This window comes from Micromys minutus (genome assembly GCF_963924665.1).
Source record: "Micromys minutus genome assembly, chromosome: 31".
NCBI classification, from domain to species: Eukaryota; Metazoa; Chordata; class Mammalia; order Rodentia; family Muridae; genus Micromys; species Micromys minutus.
This window is the reverse complement of record NC_137966.1, coordinates 17294457-17315885: the sequence shown is the minus strand read 5'-3', so window position 1 is coordinate 17315885 and position 21429 is coordinate 17294457. Positions and strand designations below refer to the sequence as shown.

Below are 21429 nucleotides of genomic sequence, written 5' to 3'. Positions count from 1 at the left end.
TGCCCATGCTGGGCTGCAGTTACAGTGACAACCCTCGGGTGACAACAGGACCTCACATGTCCTTTGACCTTAGGGTCCTCATAGTGCAGTGACAGTCACCTGTCCACCATTCCATTGTCACACAGAGCAGCGCCACCCCCCACCCTACCACAGCCCCTCCCTATTCTCCGCCTTTCTGAGAGGATGCTCATTAGATCAGCTCAGATGCTGCCCCCTTCCCAGACTTCTTACTTCAGTCCCCCAACAGTGTCACCATTGCCAGGTCACAAGCGAGGAAATCTCGTTGTATTGAGGTGACACAGCTGATCCGGGGGTCACCAGCTAGCAGGTGTCAGAGATGGAGTCCAAGTCCAGAACTCTGAGTCCTGTCCACTTGGTCCCTGCATCTTAATGATTATTTTCTCTGGCTAGGAAACAACAGAGGTTTCCCCCAGGTGCCGTCTTGGCTCTGTCTTCACAGCTTCTGCCTGCAAACACAGACTCCATGAGGAAGCAAGAGGTGGGGACAGACAGAGAGACATGCTGGGCCTACAGCGCTGGCTCCCCAGCTGAGCAGGTGAAAACCCTTGTGGATCTGTTGGCTGCGAAGAGCAGCCAGCTGCTGCAGGCCCGGAACAAAATGCCAGATTCCCCGCTGGGATCCCAAAGCAAAGGTAAGTCTGCTCTCCTCTGGGGGGGGGGGGGGTTGTGGGAGGTGGGGGGGGGGATGGGCAACCGGGAAGATACCTGAACTCTCTCCCCTTGCCCTCACACCTTACCTCTTTTGTCCTGTGTCCTGCAGAGTCAAGGATCCGGAAGCACTGTGAGGCCCTGCTAAGCAGGGTGGGAAATGACCCAGAACTGGGCAGCCCCTCACCCCGGCTGGCCAGCCTCGTGCTGGTAGAGGGCCTGACAGACCTACAGCTAAGAGAGCATGATTTCACGCAGGTGGAGGCCACACGTGGGATCTGGCGCCCTGCCAGAGCCATCACCCTGGATAGGCTGTTCCTGCCTCTGTCTCGGGTCTCCATCCCACCTCGAGTATCTGTCACCATCGGAGTGGCTGGCGTGGGCAAGACCACGCTGGTGAAGCATTTTATTCGTTGCTGGGCCACAGGGCAAGTGGGCCAGGACTTCTCATGGGTTCTGCCCTTGACCTTTCGAGATCTTAACACCTATGAGAAACTGTCTGCAGACAAACTCATCCGCTCCATCTTCTCAAACACTGGGGAAGCTAATCTGTCGGGGACAGTCCCAGACAGAGTCCTCCTGGTCCTGGATGGCTTGGATGAGTCTAAGACACCCCTGGAATTCTCCAATACCATGGCCTGCACGGACCCAAAGAAGGAGATCCAGGTAGACCACCTGATCACCAACATCATCCGAGGCAACCTCTTTCCAGAAATTTCTGTCTGGATCACCTCCCGGCCCAGTGCTGCTGGTCAGATCCCTGGGGGCCTAGTGGACCGGATGACTGAGCTCCAGGGCCTTTCTGAGGAAGAGGTCAAGGTGTGTCTGGAGCAGATATTTCCTGAGGACCAGAACCTTCTAGGTCAGGTCCTGAGTCAAGTGCAGGCCAACAGGGCTTTGTACCTGATGTGCACCATACCCGCCTTTTGTAGGCTCACTGGGATGGCACTGGGTCACTTGTTCCGCACCAGGCTGGCTGCCCAAGACGTAGAGCTGCCATTGCCCCAGACCCTGTGCGAGCTCTACTCTTGGTACTTTAGGATGGCTCTTGGCGGGGAGGGGCAGGATAAGGGAAAGGTAAGTCCTAGGATCCAGCAGGTGACCCAGGGAGCTCGTAAAATGGTGGGGACATTGGGCCGCCTGGCCTTCCATGGGCTGGTCAGGAAGAAATACGTGTTTTATGAGCAAGACATGAAGGCGTTTGGAGTGGACCTCGCCCTGCTGCAGAGCCCTCTGTGCAGCTGCCTCCTGCAGCGGGAAGAGACCCTGTCCTCCTCAGCAGCTTACTGTTTCACTCACCTGTCCCTGCAAGAATTTGTGGCAGCGATGTATTACTATAGTGCATCCAAAAGGGCCATCTTTGACCTCTTCACCGAGAGTGGCATGTCCTGGCCCAGGCTGGGCTTCCTCACCCATTTCAGATGTGCTGTCCAGCGGGCCACAGACGCTAAGGATGGGAGGTTGGATGTGTTCCTACGTTTCCTCTCTGGCCTCTTGTCCCCAAGGGTCAACACTCTGCTGGCTGGCTCCCTGGTGGCCCAAGGTGAGCACCGGAGCTACCGGGACCAGGTGGCTGAGGTCCTGCAAGGCGTTCTACATCCTGACACCGCGGTCTGTGCACGCGCCATCAATACCATGTACTGCCTGAGCGAGCTCCGGCACACAGAGCTGGCCCGCGGGGTGGAGGAGGCCATACGGAGTGGGACCTTGGCTGGGATGACCAGCCCCTCACAGCGCACCGCTCTGGCCTACCTCCTGCAGATGTCTGATATCTGCTCCCGGGAGGCCGACTTCTCCCTGTGCCTCAGCCAGCGGGTCCTCCAGAGCCTGCTGCCTCAGCTGCTCCACTGTCAGAGCCTCAGGTGAGTAGGAGGTCCATGCAGGGAGGAAGGGCAGAGGAGAAGGACTTGGAATGGTCCCTCGCTTCATTGTGCCCCTTCCCCTGTAGCCTGCTGAGATTGCTAGAGTTCCACAGCTGGGCGCTAAACCACCATAGGAACTAATTTAGTTCTAGAAGCCACAGGTCTGAGGTCAAGGCATGGGCAGTACTCCCATGAAACCGTGTCAGGAGGGTCCTTCCTGCTTCTGGAGTGCCCGTGGGCCAGCAATCTTTGCTGCTCCCTACCTCCTCTGTCACATGACCATCTGCCCCTGTGTCTCTGTCCACACACGGCAGTCACTTTCTCTATATGGCCATTATCACACTCCACTGTAGGCCTGCCCTAGGCCAGTGTGGTATCCTCTTCGCTATCTGCGATGAGCTTACATCCATATAAAGCTACATTCTTGAGACGGCAAGGTTAGGATTTCAACATGGAAACACAACCCAACTCAGGAGACGCTCTGAAGCCAGGCACTGTGACTCATACGTGCTCTCCCAGCAGTCGAGAGGCTGAGGCAGAAAGACTGCTGAGTTCCAGGACAGCCCAGGCTACACAGCAAGATTGCATGTGTGTGTGTGTGTGTGTGTGTGTGTGTGTGTGTGCATGTATAAAACATACATGTAGAACTGTGTAAGCCAGTCAGTGTTGATAGAAGCCTCACCCTCAGACGTGCTTGAACCAAGCAGGCGAAGAGGAAAAGATGGAGAAGGGTCCGATAGGAGTGAAGCTAGCCAACAGCATTCTACACAGGCACATGGCATACAGAGCTGCCGTGACAACACACTGCAAGATGCCACCTAAGAGGAACAACACAGCTCCCAGGAACAACCTCAGGCTACCTCAGGCTACCTCAGGTTACCCCACAGGAAAGTCTGGGCACCATGAGTCTATAGGTCTGAGCTGAAGCAATAGGGCCGCAGTGGGGTTGAGAGGCGGCGGGCGGAGGCGCCGCCCCACTCATGGGCTGCGGGACTACTCACTGTCATGGCTCCCCTGCCCAGGCTGGACAACAACCAGTTCCAGGACCCTGTGATGGAGTTGCTGGGCAGTGTGCTGAGTGGGAAGGACTGTCGCATTCAGAAGATCAGGTAACACAGCCCCCAGCGACCTACCTGTTGCATGAGATTAGGGCATCTCTCTCCTTGGGTATCACCTTCCGGATGCTCCTCTCAGGATTTACTCTCTGATGACATTCGGAGCACAGGGTGACATCCTAGGTACAGCTTTAAAAGCTTAGATTGTTAAGGTGGAATTTTTAAAAATGATTTTAGGCTTATGTGTATGAGTGTTTTGCCTGCTTGCTTTTTTTGTGTCCACAGATGTCAGGAGACAGTCAGTGTCTTATCTCCTGGAATGGGAGTTAAGGATGGTTGTGAGCCACCATGTGGATGCTGGGAACCGAACCCAGATCCTCTGCAAGAATGAATGCTCTTAATAGCTGAACCTTCTCTCCAGCCTCAGAATCTTTTTTTCTTTTTTGACTCGGGGTCTCATGTAGTCCAGTTTTGCCTCAAACTCACGATAGGTGAGGTTTATATTTGTATATAGGTAAGGCGACCCTGAGCTTTGATCCTCCGGAGTGCTGCGGTTACTGCAATGTGCCGTCAGACCCAGTTTATGCCATGTGGGCTGGGGGTGGAACCCAGGCGTCATGCACGCAAGGCAAGCACGTCACCTACTTGAGCTAATCCTCAGTCTGCTTCCAAAAACTTAAATTTAAAACTTTGTCTTTAGCTGGGTGCGATGTACATGCCTATGATCTCAGCACTCTCAAGGCAGAGACAGGAGGATTGCCTGGATTACACACAGTGAGGTCCTATCTCAGATAAAATAAAATCACATTGCTTACGTTGTAATTAGAGAAAAGTCTGTGTGCTAACTGAAATGCTTATGAAATGCCTACACTTTCAGATGTGAGCAACGCTTGGGCCTGTGGATAGATCAGTGTGGAGATGGTAGGAAGGCTCCGGAGAACCGTGACGTAATGTTTGAGAAGAGGCTAAGGGAGTGAGGTCAGGGCTGGCTGTGCCTTGCTAGTGACCGATGAAAATGTAACCTCTCTGGGAGAGACATGAATTCTATGTCACGTGCCTTTTCATGAACTTCTCATGACTGTGTTATGCCTTTCATGGGCAACTCTGGGCCTTCAGCACACGACAAAATAACCATTTGGTGCTGCCTTAAAACGAGGCTCAGAAATGATCCTGAAGACAGCCAAGCATCTCTTCTCCACTCATGCTTTTTCCTCTCTGGTCCTCAGTGACACGAGTTTACAGTGCCCACATCGGTCTGCAGGAAAATGCATAAGGCTGCTTGTGGGGGTATTATTTATACATGAAATAAGTCCTGGAGCAGCAAGAGTGCGTTTGGTCTGCAAACATCTGGATGGTGGAGGGCAGGGAAAAGAGGTCTTCTGTGGTCCGGGCCGGCCTTGAACTCAAGATCCCCCAACCTTCCAAGTTCTAGAATAACCGGTGTTTACCACTACACCTGGCTAGTATTCACATTTATTTGTTTGTTTATTTATTTATGTGTGTATTTACTTATTTCGGTATCACTATGCAGTCCTGTCTGGCCTAGAACTCACAAATAAACCAGGCTAGTCTCTGACCCACAGAGACAGACCTGCCTCTGCTTCCCAAGTGTTGGGATTAAAGGTGCGCCAGCACTACACCTGACTCCAGTTTAATTTTGAGTGACTCATTTGAAAAGTAGAGAATAAAATGCTCAAAGGAGACACTGTTGGCATCAAAGGAGCCTGGTCCACTTAGCTTTCTTTTGCCTTCCTGGGGACCCGGTACCAGGATCTCAAACTCCTTTGGAAGAGTCTTGATTCAAACATTGCTGGGATTCTCGGGAAGCAAACCTGAGTGCATCACTTTGGGCCTCTGGAACACCTTTCCAGGCACAGAAAGACGAACCTTTTTTTAAACGTAAGAGTTACTTTTGTGGTAATTCTTCCCCTCCCTGTTTTGCACTGGAGGAAGGATAGTAGCAATGGTCTGCTCAAACTAGTCTGTACTAGTTTAAGAGAACTGGTCTGTACTAGTTTCTCAGCACAGTGCATTTTTCAGGAATTTCATAAACCAAGGGCACTTGGAATTAGCCATGGTTTGGGGCATTTGAACTGCAGCAACCAGCACCAGCATTTAATATTTTGCTTTCTCTTGAGAGCCACGTGAACATTATGCCATTTGATAGGCTCTATATGTAAGAACTTTTTTGATATCAGCAAGTCCAGTATAAAAATTTTACTGCTTTTATTGTATTTGTACTAGTCTCTTCCTCTCTCTCTCTCTCTCTCTCTCTCTCTCTCTCTCTCTCTCTGTGTGTGTGTGTGTGTGTGTGTGTGTGCTGTACAAATGTATACACCACAGCACATATGTGGCGGTTAGAGGATGTAATGGTTTGCATATGCTTGGCCCAGGGAGTGGCACTAGTAGAAGGTGTGGCCTTGTTCGAGGAAGTGTGTCACTCAGGGGCTGGGCTTGGAGATACTCCTCCTAGCTGCCTGAGGATGTTCAGTCTGTCCCTGGCTTCCTTTGGATGAAGATGTAGAACTCTCAGCTTCTCCTGCACCATGCCTGCCTGGATACTGCCAGGCTCTCACCTTGATGATAATGGAATGAACCTCTGAACCTGTAAGCCAGCCCCAATTAAATGTTGTCATTTATAAGACTTGTCTTAGTCATGGTGTCTGTTCACAGCAATAAAACCCTAACTAAGACAGAAGCCAACTATAACAGTCAGTTTTATCCTTCCATTATTTGAGTTCTGGAGATCAAATTTAGGTTTTCAGGCTTGGTAGCAAGCACTTTTACCCTCTCAGCCATCTTCCTGGCCCCAAGTCCAAGACTTTTCTCATCCAAACTCTTGGCTGCACATTTGTAAAGTAGTGATTGTGTAAGATGTTAGACGGATTTCCTTGGGCCCCTTTGTCAGGGTGAAGGCCATCTGGTCAACCCTGACTATCTTCCCAGGCTCAGGGGTTTTCCTATTCCTGACTTTTCTGCTCTACAGTCACCTTGTCTCTGCTTATATCCATGTAAGTGATGCTGGAAAAACAAGACTTAATTATGAGCCTCATAAACAAAGAGGGGGCAATGAGTTACAAACTTGAAATAAGCACACACACACACTCTCTCTCTCTCTCTCTTTTTCTGGCAGCCTGGCTGAGAATCTGATTGGTAACAAAGGAGCCAAAGCTCTGGCTAGATCCCTCCTGGTCAACAGAAGCCTCATCACACTCGAGTAAGTAGGGCGCTCTGGGCCCCTGGAATAAGAATTTTAAACTGTCACCTGTCTATGACATGTCTTGAGTTTTCTCCATCCTCTCTCCCACTCCCAGAATCAGCCTGTTTAGGGCAGTCAGTGGCTGAGCTCTTGCAGACCAGGTAGCTGAAGGACAACCAAGAAAGCAGTCACTGAGCGTCCCTTGAACTTCATTTCACAAAACACTTGTTTGACCCTGACTTGGAATCATCTTTGTCATCCCCACACTTAACTTCCTTTACATCACACACACACACACACACACACACACACACACACACACACGATCTCTGCTATGGTTTCATCAAATTCGAGATCTTTATTCCCAATTCATTCCCTTTATGATTATGGACATAAAATGTTGGTACCGTTTTTATCTCTCTTCCCTCGTCAGTAGTCTTTCCCCCACTTGCTTCTACTAGCCTCCGGAGTAACAGCATTGGACCACAGGGGGCTAAGGCTCTGGCAGATGCTCTGAAGATAAACCGAACTCTAACTTCTCTAAGGTATGTGGCCCTGCTCCTGGCCCTGGTGGCAGGAAAAAGCCCAGAAAACAAAGCACTGGCTACAGGAGATACTATGAAGTGGGGGAGGATTAAAAATGGAGGCTTTGAGATGTCAGCAAGTTTCAGGTTCCAGACTTTCCCAACTCTGTGTGCTGCTCTAAGCCCCCAAGGTTTCTCAGGACAATGAGAAAGAAGCCTGCCTTCCAGAAGATGACATTGGGTATGGTTTGCTATGTCCCTTTTAGGAGCCCGTGGCTGTATCTGTCTAGTTGAGGGTATACTGCTGTTCTGTTTTCTTTTCTTTTTCTACTTATTCAAAGGAAATGTTTGTTGTTATTGTTCTAAAACAGGGTCTGGCTAGGTAGCTTTGGCTGGCATGGAGTTTGCTATGCAGGCCAGGTTACAGTTCCACCTGCCTCTGCCTCCCAAGCGATGTGTATGCACTACACACCCAGCACCAAGCAAAATTTTGTGTAGTTTGGTTTTTCAAGGAAGGGTTTCTCTGTGTAGCCCTGGAACTTACTCTGTAGACCAGGCTGGCCTTGAACACAGAGATCCACTTGTCTCTGCCTCTCAAGTTCTGGGATTAAAGGTGTAGGGCCACCACTGCCTGGCAAAGTTGTTTTTATTTTCTATTGAAATATAATTCTATACAATTTTATCAGTTTGAAGTATATAGTTCATTGGCACTTTGTACATTCACAAGGCTGTGCAACCTCTACCTCTGTCTAGTTTCAAAGGCTTTGACTCTTAGTGTTTGCCTTCTTCCTCCTTTTCTCCCAGCCCTTAGCCAGTTTGCTACTGATTATTGATTCTGGACAGTTCATATAAATAGAGTTATATACAACAAGAGCTCTGTGTCTGTCTTCCTCAACTAGTATAGTGTTTTCAAGGCTCATCACTATTATAGCATATTGATATTTTTTTTTTTTGCATTTTATAGCTGACTACAATTCTAGTCTATGGGTGGACAGTCTGCTTATCCATTCACGTGCAGACTTTCAGGGTGTCTTTTTTTCACACTTCTATTCAGCTTCTGTCTTTTGGCTATTATGCCTAATGCTTCCTGCAACATTTGTGCTGAAGTATTCAGGTACCCGTCTTTCATCCTTTGAGGAATACGCCTAGAAATGAATTGGTTGGGCACATGCCAAGTCTCAGTTAAGAACTGCCAGACTGTATCCCACAGAGGCTGGGCCAGTTGTCATCAGTAGTGTGAGGCTTCCAGTTTTAGCGCATCTTCCCTGTTGTTGTGTGGCTCTTGACTGTAATGGGGATTACGAATGACCTCGTTTTAATTGATTTAGATAGCATGGGCAGTTTGTTTCTAGTTGGTGGGCAGCTACTTAGATACTCTATACAGGAGGGCGATTAACCATGAGGAGGTCACATCATCATTGGTAAATCTTTTCCAGAAGTCAGTTGCTTCTTGTCTTGCTTCTTGTCTCTAAGGCAGGTATCCCCACTGTAGCATGAATCCAGGCCATGGCTGGGCATCTCTTGTTCTACTGGTAACACACGCCTCCTTTCCTCTGTAGCCTCCAAAGCAACGTGATCAAGGATGACGGGGTCGTGTGCATGGCTGAGGCCCTGGTCTCCAACCAGACCATCTCCAAGCTGCAGTGAGTGGATATAACCCCCCCACCCCCGTACCTCTTCCCTTCCGCTGATCTCTGCCCTGCTCCTGACAGAGAGAACAGGAGACCATCCTGAGACTTTCTGACCTACCTGTACAGTCCCTGAAAAGCACATTACCTGCTTTTGCAGAGAATGAGTATAGCTTTGGTATTTTCCAAAACCTGCTTCTAATATGAGCTCTCAAATGCTTTAACCTCCCTTCAGCCTTCCACCAGAGGTAGTAGAAAAGGAAGGTTATTAGGATATGGGGAAAGTGGACCTGTTTAGAAATTGTTCTTTGAAGAAAGAAAGAAAGAAAGAAAGAAAGAAAGAAAGAAAGAAAGAAAGAAAGAAAGAAAGTGTTCTTTGGAGCAAATCCCATCTACGTTTTCAGGAATGAGCGTTCAGTTTGAAGGATTCAGCAGTGGCAGCTCAATCCACTTGCAAATACTTCACCAAAACACCAGCAGTCCGGTTCGGTAGTGTCTGGATGGCAAACATGAACTTGCAGTGTTGTTAGGAGAGACCAAGAAGCATTGCAAAGCTTAGCTATGTGAGCCCGTCACTGCCCATTAAGTCCTATTTACACTCCCTCCAAACATCACGTGTCCTCCATGGGTCTTGCCTCAAGACGTGTCTTCCTCAGCCTGTAGGTCTGTCTTGGCAAAACTCCACCTGAGTCTGTATCAGTTAAACATCACTCTGCCAATTGGCCAGAGTTCAAGGAAGTAGCAAGAGCTGCCAGAACACCACCAGAACTTTTTAGGTGCATTTCTTGCTATGGAGTCACGAGAAACGGAGCTCAGCTATGCAGTGTAAGGCGGAGCAATACATGCTTTTCATTAGTGAAGGGTCCTTCGTTGCGTTGTCCTTTTGCGTGCTCGCCCCAGCAAAACACCATCCAACACAACTGACTTTCCAAAGAAACCGTAAGTTTCCACTTCAAATAGGTATGAAGAATTACTGAAAGTAAAAAACTCCTGCGAACCCAGAAAATCTTCTCCACAGAGGTAGGAAAAAAAATACTGCACTCTTTAATTGAAAGGGCACAGATCTGGCTGTAAAAGCAACATCATGGGCAACTCCAGTGAGGTTGCAAAGACAGCCCCCACCCTCCCGTCAGCCCAGCAGAGGCGACCCCTTCCATGCAGCGTGAAGAGCTGGCAGCTCCTTTTTAGCAACTTATCCTATGCTCAGCATCTGCTGAGAGACCATGTGCCCCTTAGTTGCTTTTGCCTCCGGAACAAAACTGTTCCTGTTTATGATGATCGGGTACTTCATCACTTGAAACCAGGTGCCCACCATCTCATGGTAGCAGGGAAAGAGGGGCGCTATCTTGTTTGATGTTTATCTTGGAAAGGAAGGCCTCAAGACTCTTAGAAAGACCCCAGGGAGCCAGGCAGCGTGGTGGACACCTTTAATTCCAGCACCCAGGAGGCATAGGCTGGCAGATCTCTCTAGTGAGTTCAAGGCCAGCCTAGGTTACCTAGAGAGACCCTGTCTCAAAAAACAAAACCAAGACCCCCAAAACCATACTCCTGGGCTGTGAAGCCAGAGGAAGCTGAGCTTGTAAGGAGACAGCACATCTCAAAGGAACAAATTAGGATTTACCATCCATGGTTTCAAGAGAATATTCTAGAAAAGGAAGAGGGCGTTTCCTTTAAGAAAAGATGTGTGGGCACGTATAGTGCAGGTACACTTTTTTGTTTCATTTATTTAGTGTGTGTACGCACGGAAGTATGCACGTACACACCATGGCGGGAGTACGGAGGTCAGAGGACAACATGCGGGAATCAGTTTTCTCTTTCCAGCATGTGTGTCCTAGAGATTGAACTTAGTCCTCCAGGCTTCAGGTTTGGTGGCAAGCACCTTTACTTGCCGAGTCATCTCGTGGGCCCGTCTCTTTCCACTGTATGGAGAGCGTTCTAACTTTAAATGGGAGAGGTCCTTCCCCATCTGTCCTATAGTCTTCCTGCGGAAGTTTCTTGAGGTAGGAGGCAGATAGGATCCAGATGGGACATATACCTTGCTAGCTGGCAGCCTTATGCATGGAAGTCTCGCATACAGGGGGCTCTTACTCTCAGCCTCTTTCCCTTAACCCTGTCAACCAGATCCTGTGTGTACACTGAACATAATTGGAGATGATCCCCTATTTGTGTGCACTTAGTGCAAAGGGAGATGGTCACCTATTTGTCCTCGATCTTGTACCTACAACCCAGACTAGCTTTGGCCTGGATATGACTGTGGCTGGCTTTGCTGATGAACCCTTCTCATCTCTCACAGGCTACAGAAGAACTTAATTGGGCCCAGAGGAGCCCAGAAGATGGCAGATGCCCTAAAGCAGAACAGGAGTCTGAAAGAACTCATGTGAGAAAGGCCAACAGGCCAAATTGGTATCCTCAGTGTCAAGAAGAAGGCCAGCTCTCCCTACATATTTGTGGGTGGGGGATGGATGATGGGTAGCTGGATGGATTGATGATGGATGGATGGATGGATGGATGGAAGGATGGATGGATGGATGGATGGATGGAAGGATGGATGGATGGATGGGTGAATGGAAGGATGGGTGAAGGGATGGATGGATGGATGGATGGATGGATGGATGAAGGGATGAGATGTATGAGTGGATGGTTAGATGGAGGAGGAGTAGATGGATGGGTCAGTAAGTAGGTGATGTATGTATGAGTGGATAGATTGACTGATGGCTAATTGGGTAGAAAGAGGCTTTAGAGAAACTGATGGCTGGGGGAATGCAGGTTAGCTGTACAAAACACTGATGAGGAGAATTAAAGCCCAGACTTGGACTGGGTGGGCCTCAAGCCTCACAGGCATACTCTCCTTACTGCTTCCCTGCTCTCAGAAGGAAACACCATCTCTTGGTCACCTCCACATGAAGTCCCAGACATACTAACCCTTAGCGCTGTTCAGTGAGTTCAGATGTGCTCAACTGAGGCCAAACTGCACCAGACACCCTTGAGACAGAGGTGGTCTCTCCTGAGCTCCCACACCTAGGCGCAGCCCACCACCATTTGTCTCTTGCAGGTTTTCCAGTAATACTATTGGGGACAGAGGTGCCATGGCCCTGGCTGAGGCTCTGAAGGTGAACCAGGGCCTGGAGAACCTGGAGTGAGTCTCCCTTTCCTGAACCCGTTTCCATGGGAGAGCCCTACCAACCCTAGCCCCACCTCCGTGCTTTTCTGACCCCCCCACCCCCGTCCACCTTTTGTCCTATTCAGCCTACAGCTCTACTTCTCTGCAGTTTTTACAATGACACGGTCTGTGTGCCCCATCCTAAGTGGGCACCAGGGGCTGAAGAAGAGCTTTGGAAGGCAGGGCGGGGCTGGCTGCATTCTGCTACCACATTAGCATGGTTTTGCCACTTTGCAGCCTCTGGAGTGGAGCTAACCGGTTTGTAGCCCCTGTCAAGGCAGCTCAAACCTCAGGACTTATCTCTCAAGGAGATAAGGCAGGCTATCTCCCTGCCTTTGCCTGGCAGGAGCTAGAAAGTACAGTGATGGGAGGGGAAAGAGGGCTGAGGAGAGCAGTTCTTAGGTCCCCAACTTCCTGTTGGACCCCATGGGCGTGGCTCCAGGCTGGATGAGACAGGTCCCTCCAGGTCCCAGGACAGCCCACACCAACAGTACCTTGTCCTGTGTCTGCAGCCTACAGAGCAATGCCATCAGCAACACAGGAGTGGCGGTGCTGATGAGAGTCCTCTGCACTAATCAGATACTCTCCAGTCTCAAGTAAGCCCTGGCAGCCGAACCCCACAGCTGGGACGTTGTCCCTTTGACCAGTGGGCATAGAAGGCCTCTGGGACTCGGAAAGAGCAGTGGGGAGACATCTGTAGTTGGTACAGGCATGGTTCTAGAACATGACAGCGCTCCTTTTCCTACTTTGTCAGTTGTGGCAGTGGTGGGCTGCTCCTGTAAGTACAAGTCCTTCAGGCACTATTTGCGCCTAACTCAGATCCTGTCCCCTTCCTCCTGTGTCTTCTGCACTGTTGGTAGACCTGAGTAGAGTCCTGACTGGCTGAAACAGGTTCCTTCACATCTCATCCCAGGAGACCAAGGGCCTGTCTGTGGTTTCTTGGGGTTCAAAAAGTCTAAACGCATGGGCTTACTCTGTTGGAAGCCTCGCTTTCCATGATCAGATGCTCAGAGTCTTATGTCTCCTCAGCCTTCGAGAAAACTCCATCAGCCCAGAAGGAGCCCAGGCCCTCGCTCAAGCTCTCTGCTCGAACAACACTCTGAAGCACTTGGAGTAAGTGGTAGGGTCTGGAGGAATGGAGGACGAGGGGATATATGCCTCTCCACCTACTCAGCTCACCACTATGATGGGTCAGACCCTTGCTATTGTCACAGTTTACAATGGTGGACAAGGGCTTGATTTGGGAAGGGCCAGCAAGGAGGCCCGATATCTACTGGCAACCCTGATACAAGAACTCTCGGCCTTACCCACGGAGATAGATAAGCACATGGGACAGGACCCTAAAGAGTTGGCCCGGGACCATGCCAATGGGCAGCAAGTCCTGTTCTTAGTTATGTGTGTCCTGGTTGCATAACCTGTAACCACACTGAGTATATTTGGCACACCAGAGTTCTCCATAAGCATGAAGCACACCAACTCACTATCAGTGCTGAGTGTGTTTTGGGGGTAGACCCGGATGGGGGTGGTTTATGGCAGCTCCTAACTAGCCCCTGTTCCCTTTTTGCCAGCTTGACAGCTAATCTCCTCCATGACCAAGGTGCCCAGGCCGTGGCAGTAGCAGTGGGAGAAAACCACTCCCTCACGCACCTTCAGTAAGCCTATACCCTGCCCAGTCCCCATCCTTAGCTGCAGGGCTACCCAAAGTATGGCAGATGGATTTGGGACAGGTATCCCTATCCTGGGTTTGGGTTCCCGAGGTTATCCTCAAATAGACCTAGATCATGAGGCAAGCATTATGGCTGTGACTCAGAGTGACCTATGTTTCATGGAGAATATCTGGGCTTGTCCCCATGGCTACACCTGGTAGAGCACCAGCTCTCTGGGGGCTGAGCATGAAGGGAACTTCAGGACCCCCCTGCCATATCCTTACGTAGTCACCCAGCCACCAGACCTTCCTGGTCCCTCAGAGCCTCTCTAGCCTATTTTTGTACCACGTGATCATGGGTCTGTATCTTTCCAGCCTGCAGTGGAACTTCATCCAGGCTGGTGCAGCCAGGGCTCTGGGACAAGCACTCCAGCTGAACAGGACCCTGACCACCTTAGAGTAAGTGTGGCCTATGGGGAAGGGGCAGTCTCCAGGCACGGGGCTGGTCTGATGATCTTTAAAAATAGTGTCCTCTACCATATGAACACAGACTTGTTTCAGTCCTCACCTGGAGAGAGAGAGAGAGAGAGAGAGAGAGAGAGAGAGAGACAGAGACAGAGACAGAGACAGAGACAGAAAGACAGGCAGAGACAGAATGACAGAGACAGAGACAGACACAGACATCCCTAGATAACACTGGGAGGTGGTGTTCACCTTTAATCCCAGCACTTGGGAGGCAGAGGCAAATGGTTTACAGAGTGACCAGGACATCAAGGGCTACAGAGAGAAACAAAACAAACAAGTGTGTGTCTGTGCAAGCGCACGTGCACACACACTTGCCCTGACACGTGTGTGGAGGTCAGAGGACAACTCTCAGGAGCTACTCTTGAGTTAGTTCCAAGATTCAAACTCAGGTCATCAGGGTTGATGGCAAGCCCCTGCTGAGCTATTTTACTAGTCCTAATCTTTGTGTATATGTGTGTGTGTGTGTGTGTGTGTGTGTGTGTGTGTGTATGTGTGTATTAAGTTTGTGAGTGTGGGCATACATATACCAGGGTGTGTATGAGGAGGTTGGCCTTTGCCTTCAACCTTGTTTGAGACAGTCTCTCCCACTCCAATTTTTTATTGGAAATTCTCTGCATTTACATTTCAGATGTTATCCCTTTCCCACAATCCCATCCCCCTCTCCCTCCCACTGCCTCCATGAAAGTGCTCCCTCTCCCAACCACCCTCTCCCATCTCAGAGACGGGGTACATACACATGCCAGGCAATCTGGCTGTAAGCTTCTGGGGTTTCTCATTTTCTTCCAATCCCCCTGTAGGGGAGCTGGGGTACAGATGTGCTACTGCATCCAGCTTTTTGTGGGCTCTGGACATCTTAACTCGGGACCTTCTGCTTACGAGGCAAGCCTTTTACCCACAGAGTCATCTCCTCAGCCCAAGGTTTCTTTGTCTGGGCCTCCTTTGCCTTTCCTGTTGTTTCTTCTCCATCTTCCATACATCTTCTCTAGCTGGCACCTCTCATTCTTTCCCACACCACTACTGGGTGGTTTGAATGAGAATAGCCCACATGGGCTCATACACTTGAAGTTGGTGGCCAATTAGTAGAATTTAGGATTAGGAGGCGTGGCCATGTTGGAGGGAGTGTGTCACTAGGGATAGACTGTGAGGTTTCAAAACCACAAGCGATTCCCGGTTAGCTCTCCCTGTCATATGCCTGTGGATCCAGATGGAAGCTCTTAGCTACCGTTCAAGCACCATGTCTAGCTGCCTGCTCCCATACTCTCCACTGTGGTGATGACGGTCCTAGACTCTCATCCTCTGAAACTGTAAGCCCCCAATAAACTCTTTCTTCTCTCAGTTGCCTTGGCCATGGTGTGTTATCAAAGCAATAGCAAGGCAACCCAGAAACTAACCCAGGTGCCTCCTGAACTCCTGCACAGGAATCCACACCATGCTGCCCTGTGTCCTCAGTGTCACAGGAATTGCAAGTCACTGCATCCTCTGGCAGGCAGGCCTGCTTCTTAGTTCTCCCTCTGACCACTGGGACCAAGCATTGTGCAAGCCCGAGGCATGAACTGGGCCCCCACCCACTCCCAGCTCATCTGTAAGTCCTGCTGACCTCTTCTCCACTGCCCCTCCAACGGCTTCTGTGGACTGCCACCAGCCAGGCCATGTCACCTGCCACAGTGTGACCTCCATCCACAACTAGGCCATCCCCCTCACGCTGCAGGCCAGAGAGCTTTCCAAAACAGCATCTACCTTCATTATGGGTGAGGTCTTTGACTGTGGCTGTGGAGTGAAGTGTAACCCGAGGCCTGGATTCCAAGGCCCACCAGGTCTGCCTCCCCTGCTGATCTTCCCTGCAGCTTAGACCTGACCTATCACTGCGCTCATTTATTAGTACCTTTCTAGTTGAGTTCTGAGAGGGCATTAATAAACTTACTTGTCTGTTGGTGTAATAAGACATTATGACAAAAAATGACTTAGGAAGGAAAAGATTTATTTCACCTTACAGTTTGTAAGTCATCACTGAGGGAAGCTAAGACAGGAACTTAGAGATAGAAAGTGAAGACCACTGAGGAGTGCTGACCTCTGGCTTGTTCTTCTTGGCTTGCTCAATTTATTTTCTTATATACCCCAGGTCTACCTACCCAGGGTTAGCACCACCCACAGTGCAATAGACTCTCCCACTTCAATAATACATAAATGGGCCACAGGCTATTCTTACGGAGGTATTTTCTCAGTTCCTGTTCACTTGTCTCATGGGACTCTAGCTTGGGTAAACTTGACAGAAACTAGCCTGCACGCAGCAGAATGGTGTTTGTGGCTTTGAACCCCTCAACACCTGGGACACACTCACTTATTGTCCCAGAATTTGCTTTTTCCTTCCAACTGGAAGTAGGAGAAAAGATGCATAAAGCCTAGCCAGCAAGAACAGAGCAGGGGGTGCTGGCACAAACCTTTAATCCCAGCACTTGGGGGGGAGGGGCAGGGGGAGGAAGATCTCTGGATTTGAGGACAGCCAGGGCTACACAGAAAAGCTGTCTATCAAAAAACAACGCCCCCCAGCGGTACAGAGAGGACTTCAGGTTAATCTCATTGGTTTTGAAAGCATACCTTTTGTTCTCAAACCTTGTTGATAACAATTTCCATGTCTCTTTGCTTGTCTGCCTTAGACGGTTTGTTCAGAAACACAGATTCCTTAGGTTCCTCTGTGTATTAATTATGATGCCAAGGGCACAAAGGCTGCCCAACAGGGACCTGATGTAAGTCTGGTGTGTGTAAAGAAACCCAACTCCACAGGCCTTGCCCAGAGAGTTGGTTTGTGCTCCTTTTATACCAATGCGTCACACTGTTCAGTTTACAGGAGAATGCCATAGGGGACGAAGGAGCTTCCTCAGTGGCTGGCGCACTGAAGGTGAACACAACCCTCATTGCTCTCTAGTAAGTCCTCTGGGTGTGGGAGCCAAGTAGATCACCCCTTCAGCAAGTAGATCACCCCTTCAGCAAGTAGATCACTCCCTTCACCACTCCCTCATGCAACAGCCATCTTTGTTTATCAGTCTGGGAAAGCTGTTTGGCTTTTCTAGTATTAGTGCTTGGGTAATCAAACATGTAGGAAGGATTGCAGGTACAGACAGGTACAGAAGTCCTAAGCTCTTTCAGAAGACTACCCTATCTCTCACCTGCATCTAGACCTTGTTTTTAGGTGTCAGAATAGAGGTGGGAGATGCAGTGTTCTTGGAAGAATCACAGGAAAACAACCCTTAATGCCATTTCTCAGTGTTTAGACCTAACTAAGGGGTACAGCGTACAGAGGGAGGCCTGGCGCAGGGCAGAGAGGGGCCAGGAGCACAGGAGCCCGCTTACCCACGCTGACTGCATTTCCTCTTATGTACAGCCTACAGGTGGCCTCCATTGGTAGCCAAGGGGCCCAGGCACTTGGGGAGGCCCTGGTTGTGAACAGAACCTTGGAGATTCTTGAGTGAGTATTCCTGGTGCTGTCGACAGATATTTGCTGGGGGAAAAATGAAGCTACAGATTCAAAAGGAATAAACCTGAAGACAGACAACTACAGACACGGAGATGATTTTCATGACCTCTTAGGTAGTGTGCTCCATCTTCTCCGTCCCCACTTTGATGTTCCTGCACTCACTATGGCACTATGTCCTGGGTTGGGCCTGTGCCAGACAAACAGGTCCAAAGGCTCTGTTTAGTGGTATCCCCCCAAGCCCCACACCCAGGAATTGGCATCAATTCCAATTCCTGGTGTGGGTGGGGCTCAAGCTCTTCGGGGCTCCCCGATGCCCACGTCACTTCTGGTGACACATGTGGGTGGGGCCCATGTCACTCCTGCTCTCCGGGATCCCAGCAACCACAGTGTACTGTGTACCTCTGGATGGAGAGTTACTGCTCCTGTCTCAGCCTAGCTTTTCCTTCGCTGGAGTAGAAAAACAGGACAGGCTTCCATTAACTGCTAAGGAAGAAGCCACCCCCAATTTCTGTGATTAGTAATGTCCAGATAAGCCCACAGCCCACAGCTGATCCCTGCACCTCAGGCTTCTCACTTGTCCTCACAGCTTACGAGGAAACAACGTTGGGGTAGCTGGAGCCAAGGCCTTGGCAAATGCTCTGAAGTTAAACTCCAGTCTCCGAAGACTCAAGTAAGTGATCATGTGACCCACATGCAAACCAAAGCAGCCAACTTCTGCCTGTGCTTTTCAGACGAAGCATGCAGTGTCCTTTAGTTGCGTCCTAACAGATTAACCGACTGCGGTGTTATGACCATCACTGACCACATCCACTGAAGGTCGCTTTGCTCATCCTCTTTAATAATGTCCTTAAAATACAAAGTTATGGTCTTGGGTAGAGTACCTGGCTGCAGTTTAGGGGTCAAATGTCAATCTAGCCGTTGCTATGGTGCCTGTGGATAATCAACCTTAGAACTACTCAAGCTATCCTCAGCTCAAAGAGGCAGTGCTGCCCCTTCTGTCTTTTCTGTCCTGGCGGCTCACCACGGTTCTCTGTCTCTTCTCTGTACAGTCTCCAAGAGAACTCCCTGGGGATGGACGGGGCCATATATGTTGCCGCTGCACTGTCCGAGAACCATGGTCTGCATCATATTAAGTGAGTACACCCAGCAGCACCCATCTTTCCCAGCGACTTCTGCTGAGCCCCCAAACTGCTCCCAGACCAGCTTCTACCGTTAGTCCAGTTCTGGGAATGAGGTGATCTAAAGACACTCTGACAACTCCATGGGGGAGACGAGGTCTAAGAAGGAACTTGCCAGAGGAGTGTGTCTAGGAGAGATCCCAGGAGGGCAAATTCAGCAGGGTCCTGGGTTCATTACAGTGACAATCGTGTTACTAAAGACAACTTGTGGAAACTGAGGTCTGTCCTAACTCTTCTGTCCTAGTCTTCAGGGAAATCCCATTGGGGAATCTGCTGCCAGGATGATCTCAGAGGCTGTCAAGACAAACGCTCCCATGTGCACTGTGGAAATGTAAGGAAATCGAGTTCCTGGAGGCTGCGCAGCAACTCAACTAGAAGCTTCTGACGAGAGGACCTCTGGTCTCTGCAGATCTACCTGAAATCGGAAATTCTGCTGGGCCAGCTCTCCGAAATAGAGGAAGGGAGGGCACTCCAACAGAACTCACAGGCACCTTCCTGCCCGGGGTCAGTCAGAGGAAACATGGCTACTGTCATGGCATAGAGACAGGAAGGGTCTACCACCAAGGGGCACTCAGGGGCAAAGTCTCAAAGCTCCACAAAGTAGGAGGCTGGTCCTGGCTTACTCATCCCCAGGGACTTTACACGCCCCAACTTAAAAGAACAAAAGAAAACAAAACAACAGTGTTCCTACCCTGTGCACTCACACGGCGCACCATCTGTTCCCACCCTGCACACTCACATGGCTGACATCACTCTTCAGTGTTTCCGCCCATTAAGCACATCAGCTTGCCAAAGGTGACAAGGGGTCCATTTTTTCCTTTCTGAAGAGAAGAAGAAAGTTTTGGGGTGTAACCCTTAGATACATAATGGAGAAAATACTAGAAATTTGGGAAGATGAAGGAAAGGTTGATGCTATAATTCTGGGGTCAAAGGTAAGTCCCCAAGGCTCCGTGCTCTCCTGCAAGATCTCTCAGTCATCTGCCATACCCTGCCACGGTCGCAGTCCAGCACACTAGTTATCCATGGCGAGTTAAGTGTTGAAACCGGGATGCCGTTATCCTGAATTTAGGCTTTCAAAACCTTTACAGTGGCTGTAGCTCCTCCACAGGGACAAATAAGCTGTGCTTCCCTGTGGTAAATTTCTTCCATTGTCTGGCTGAGACAGGAAAACCTACATGAATGTCATGGGTCTCAAGAGGCACTGAGATAAATGCTTACAAAGACCACAGAGTAAGTCCAGGCGTGGCGGTGCAGACCTGTAATCTCAGCACTTGGGAGGCAGAGGCAGAGAAATCTGTGAGGCTTTGACTTTGAGGCCAGCCTGGTCTATACAGTATATTCTAGGACAGCCAAAACTACATAGTGAGACCCTGTCTTTAAAAAAAAAAAAAAAAAAAAAAAAAGAGTATCCAGAAGCTGTAGCACACACTTGTGCTTGAAAGGCCAAGAAAGGAGAATCATGAACTTGAGGCCAGCTTACGCTGCATAGTGAGTTTCAAAACAAAAACATAAAACCTGCACATTCAGAAGAGTGATCACGGCAGTTGACAGTTGATAGTGAGAGGTGATGTTCTGCTTACGTAGGGAAAGAGGCAACACAGCAAGTGACCGACAAAGAGATTAGACCGGAACCAGGAACAGCCTGTAATCTCAGCACTCGGTGGAGGCAGGAGGGAGGACCGGGAGTTCAAGGTTGTCTCTGGATGCACAGTGCATTCAAGACCAGTTTGTGCTACATGAAATCGCATCTCAGGAAAACAAGTGACTAAGTGGGACAAGTGAACACCATGTGTGACCATGGGACACAGCACTGATGGAGTATTTCTGCCAAAATGTTCACCTAAGCCTAACTGTAGCGGTATGGCTACATAAATGCAAGGACCGACTACAAAGTGGGCCTGTCTGCAGGAAGATGTTCCTGCAGTCTGAGAGGGCCTCAGGTTAAACAGACGCAGAAGGCCTAACAATAAAATGGAACAGAAGTACAACCTTCCAAGGACAACACTTGGAAATGGAAAGTGTATTCATTTTGGTTTTGAAGGGTATTGTTTCTGGGTCTAGAATGCTGTCTTCCCCCTCCCCTCCTCTCCCTTCCCCTCCCCTCCCCTTCTCCCTCTCCCTCCTCCTCCTTCCTCTTCCTCCCTCATCCCTTTTTTATGACGTTGCTCCCAGCCTGAGGCTTCATCCAGCAGGTCTGGGTTCCTTCTGCACTGCCAACAGCAGGATGCTGCTCTGTTCTTCTGGCGTACACTGTTTCTGACTAAAGCTTATAGGACAGCAGGCAGTCAGCAAAGAAATGGCGGGAAAGCTGCACCCTACAGAACCTAGTCTCTGGGTCTGAGGGCCAGACACTGCAAGGAAAGAGGTGCTCTCTAAAGATCCCAAAAGTCTCACCAGACCTAGAAGGGCCCCATTTCCAGAAAGTCTGTCCAGAGTCCACTGTCACGGTGTCCCAGCTGTCTGGCTGGCAAGGTCTAGCTGCGTCACCACAAGCAAGCCAAACGGTGAGTCT

At 49.8% G+C, this 21429-nt stretch overlaps 1 protein-coding gene across 1 annotated transcript; it reads left to right on the top strand.

Annotated features, from left to right (window-relative positions):
* Nucleotides 1-484: 484 nt before the first annotated feature.
* Nucleotides 485-19252, top strand: NLRC3 (NLR family CARD domain containing 3; the record flags this gene model as incomplete). The annotated part of the gene is made up of 17 exons (XM_080942050.1): nt 485-653; nt 782-2531; nt 3554-3640; nt 6720-6803; nt 7247-7330; nt 8869-8952; nt 11231-11314; nt 11990-12073; nt 12610-12693; nt 13127-13210; nt 13666-13749; nt 14118-14201; nt 17106-17189; nt 17647-17730; nt 18326-18409; nt 18789-18872; nt 19162-19252. The coding sequence occupies 17 exons, from the start codon at nt 485-487 to the stop codon at nt 19250-19252; spliced, it is 3189 nt and encodes a 1062-aa protein (XP_080798176.1).
* Between the last annotated feature and the right edge of the window lie 2177 nt (nt 19253-21429).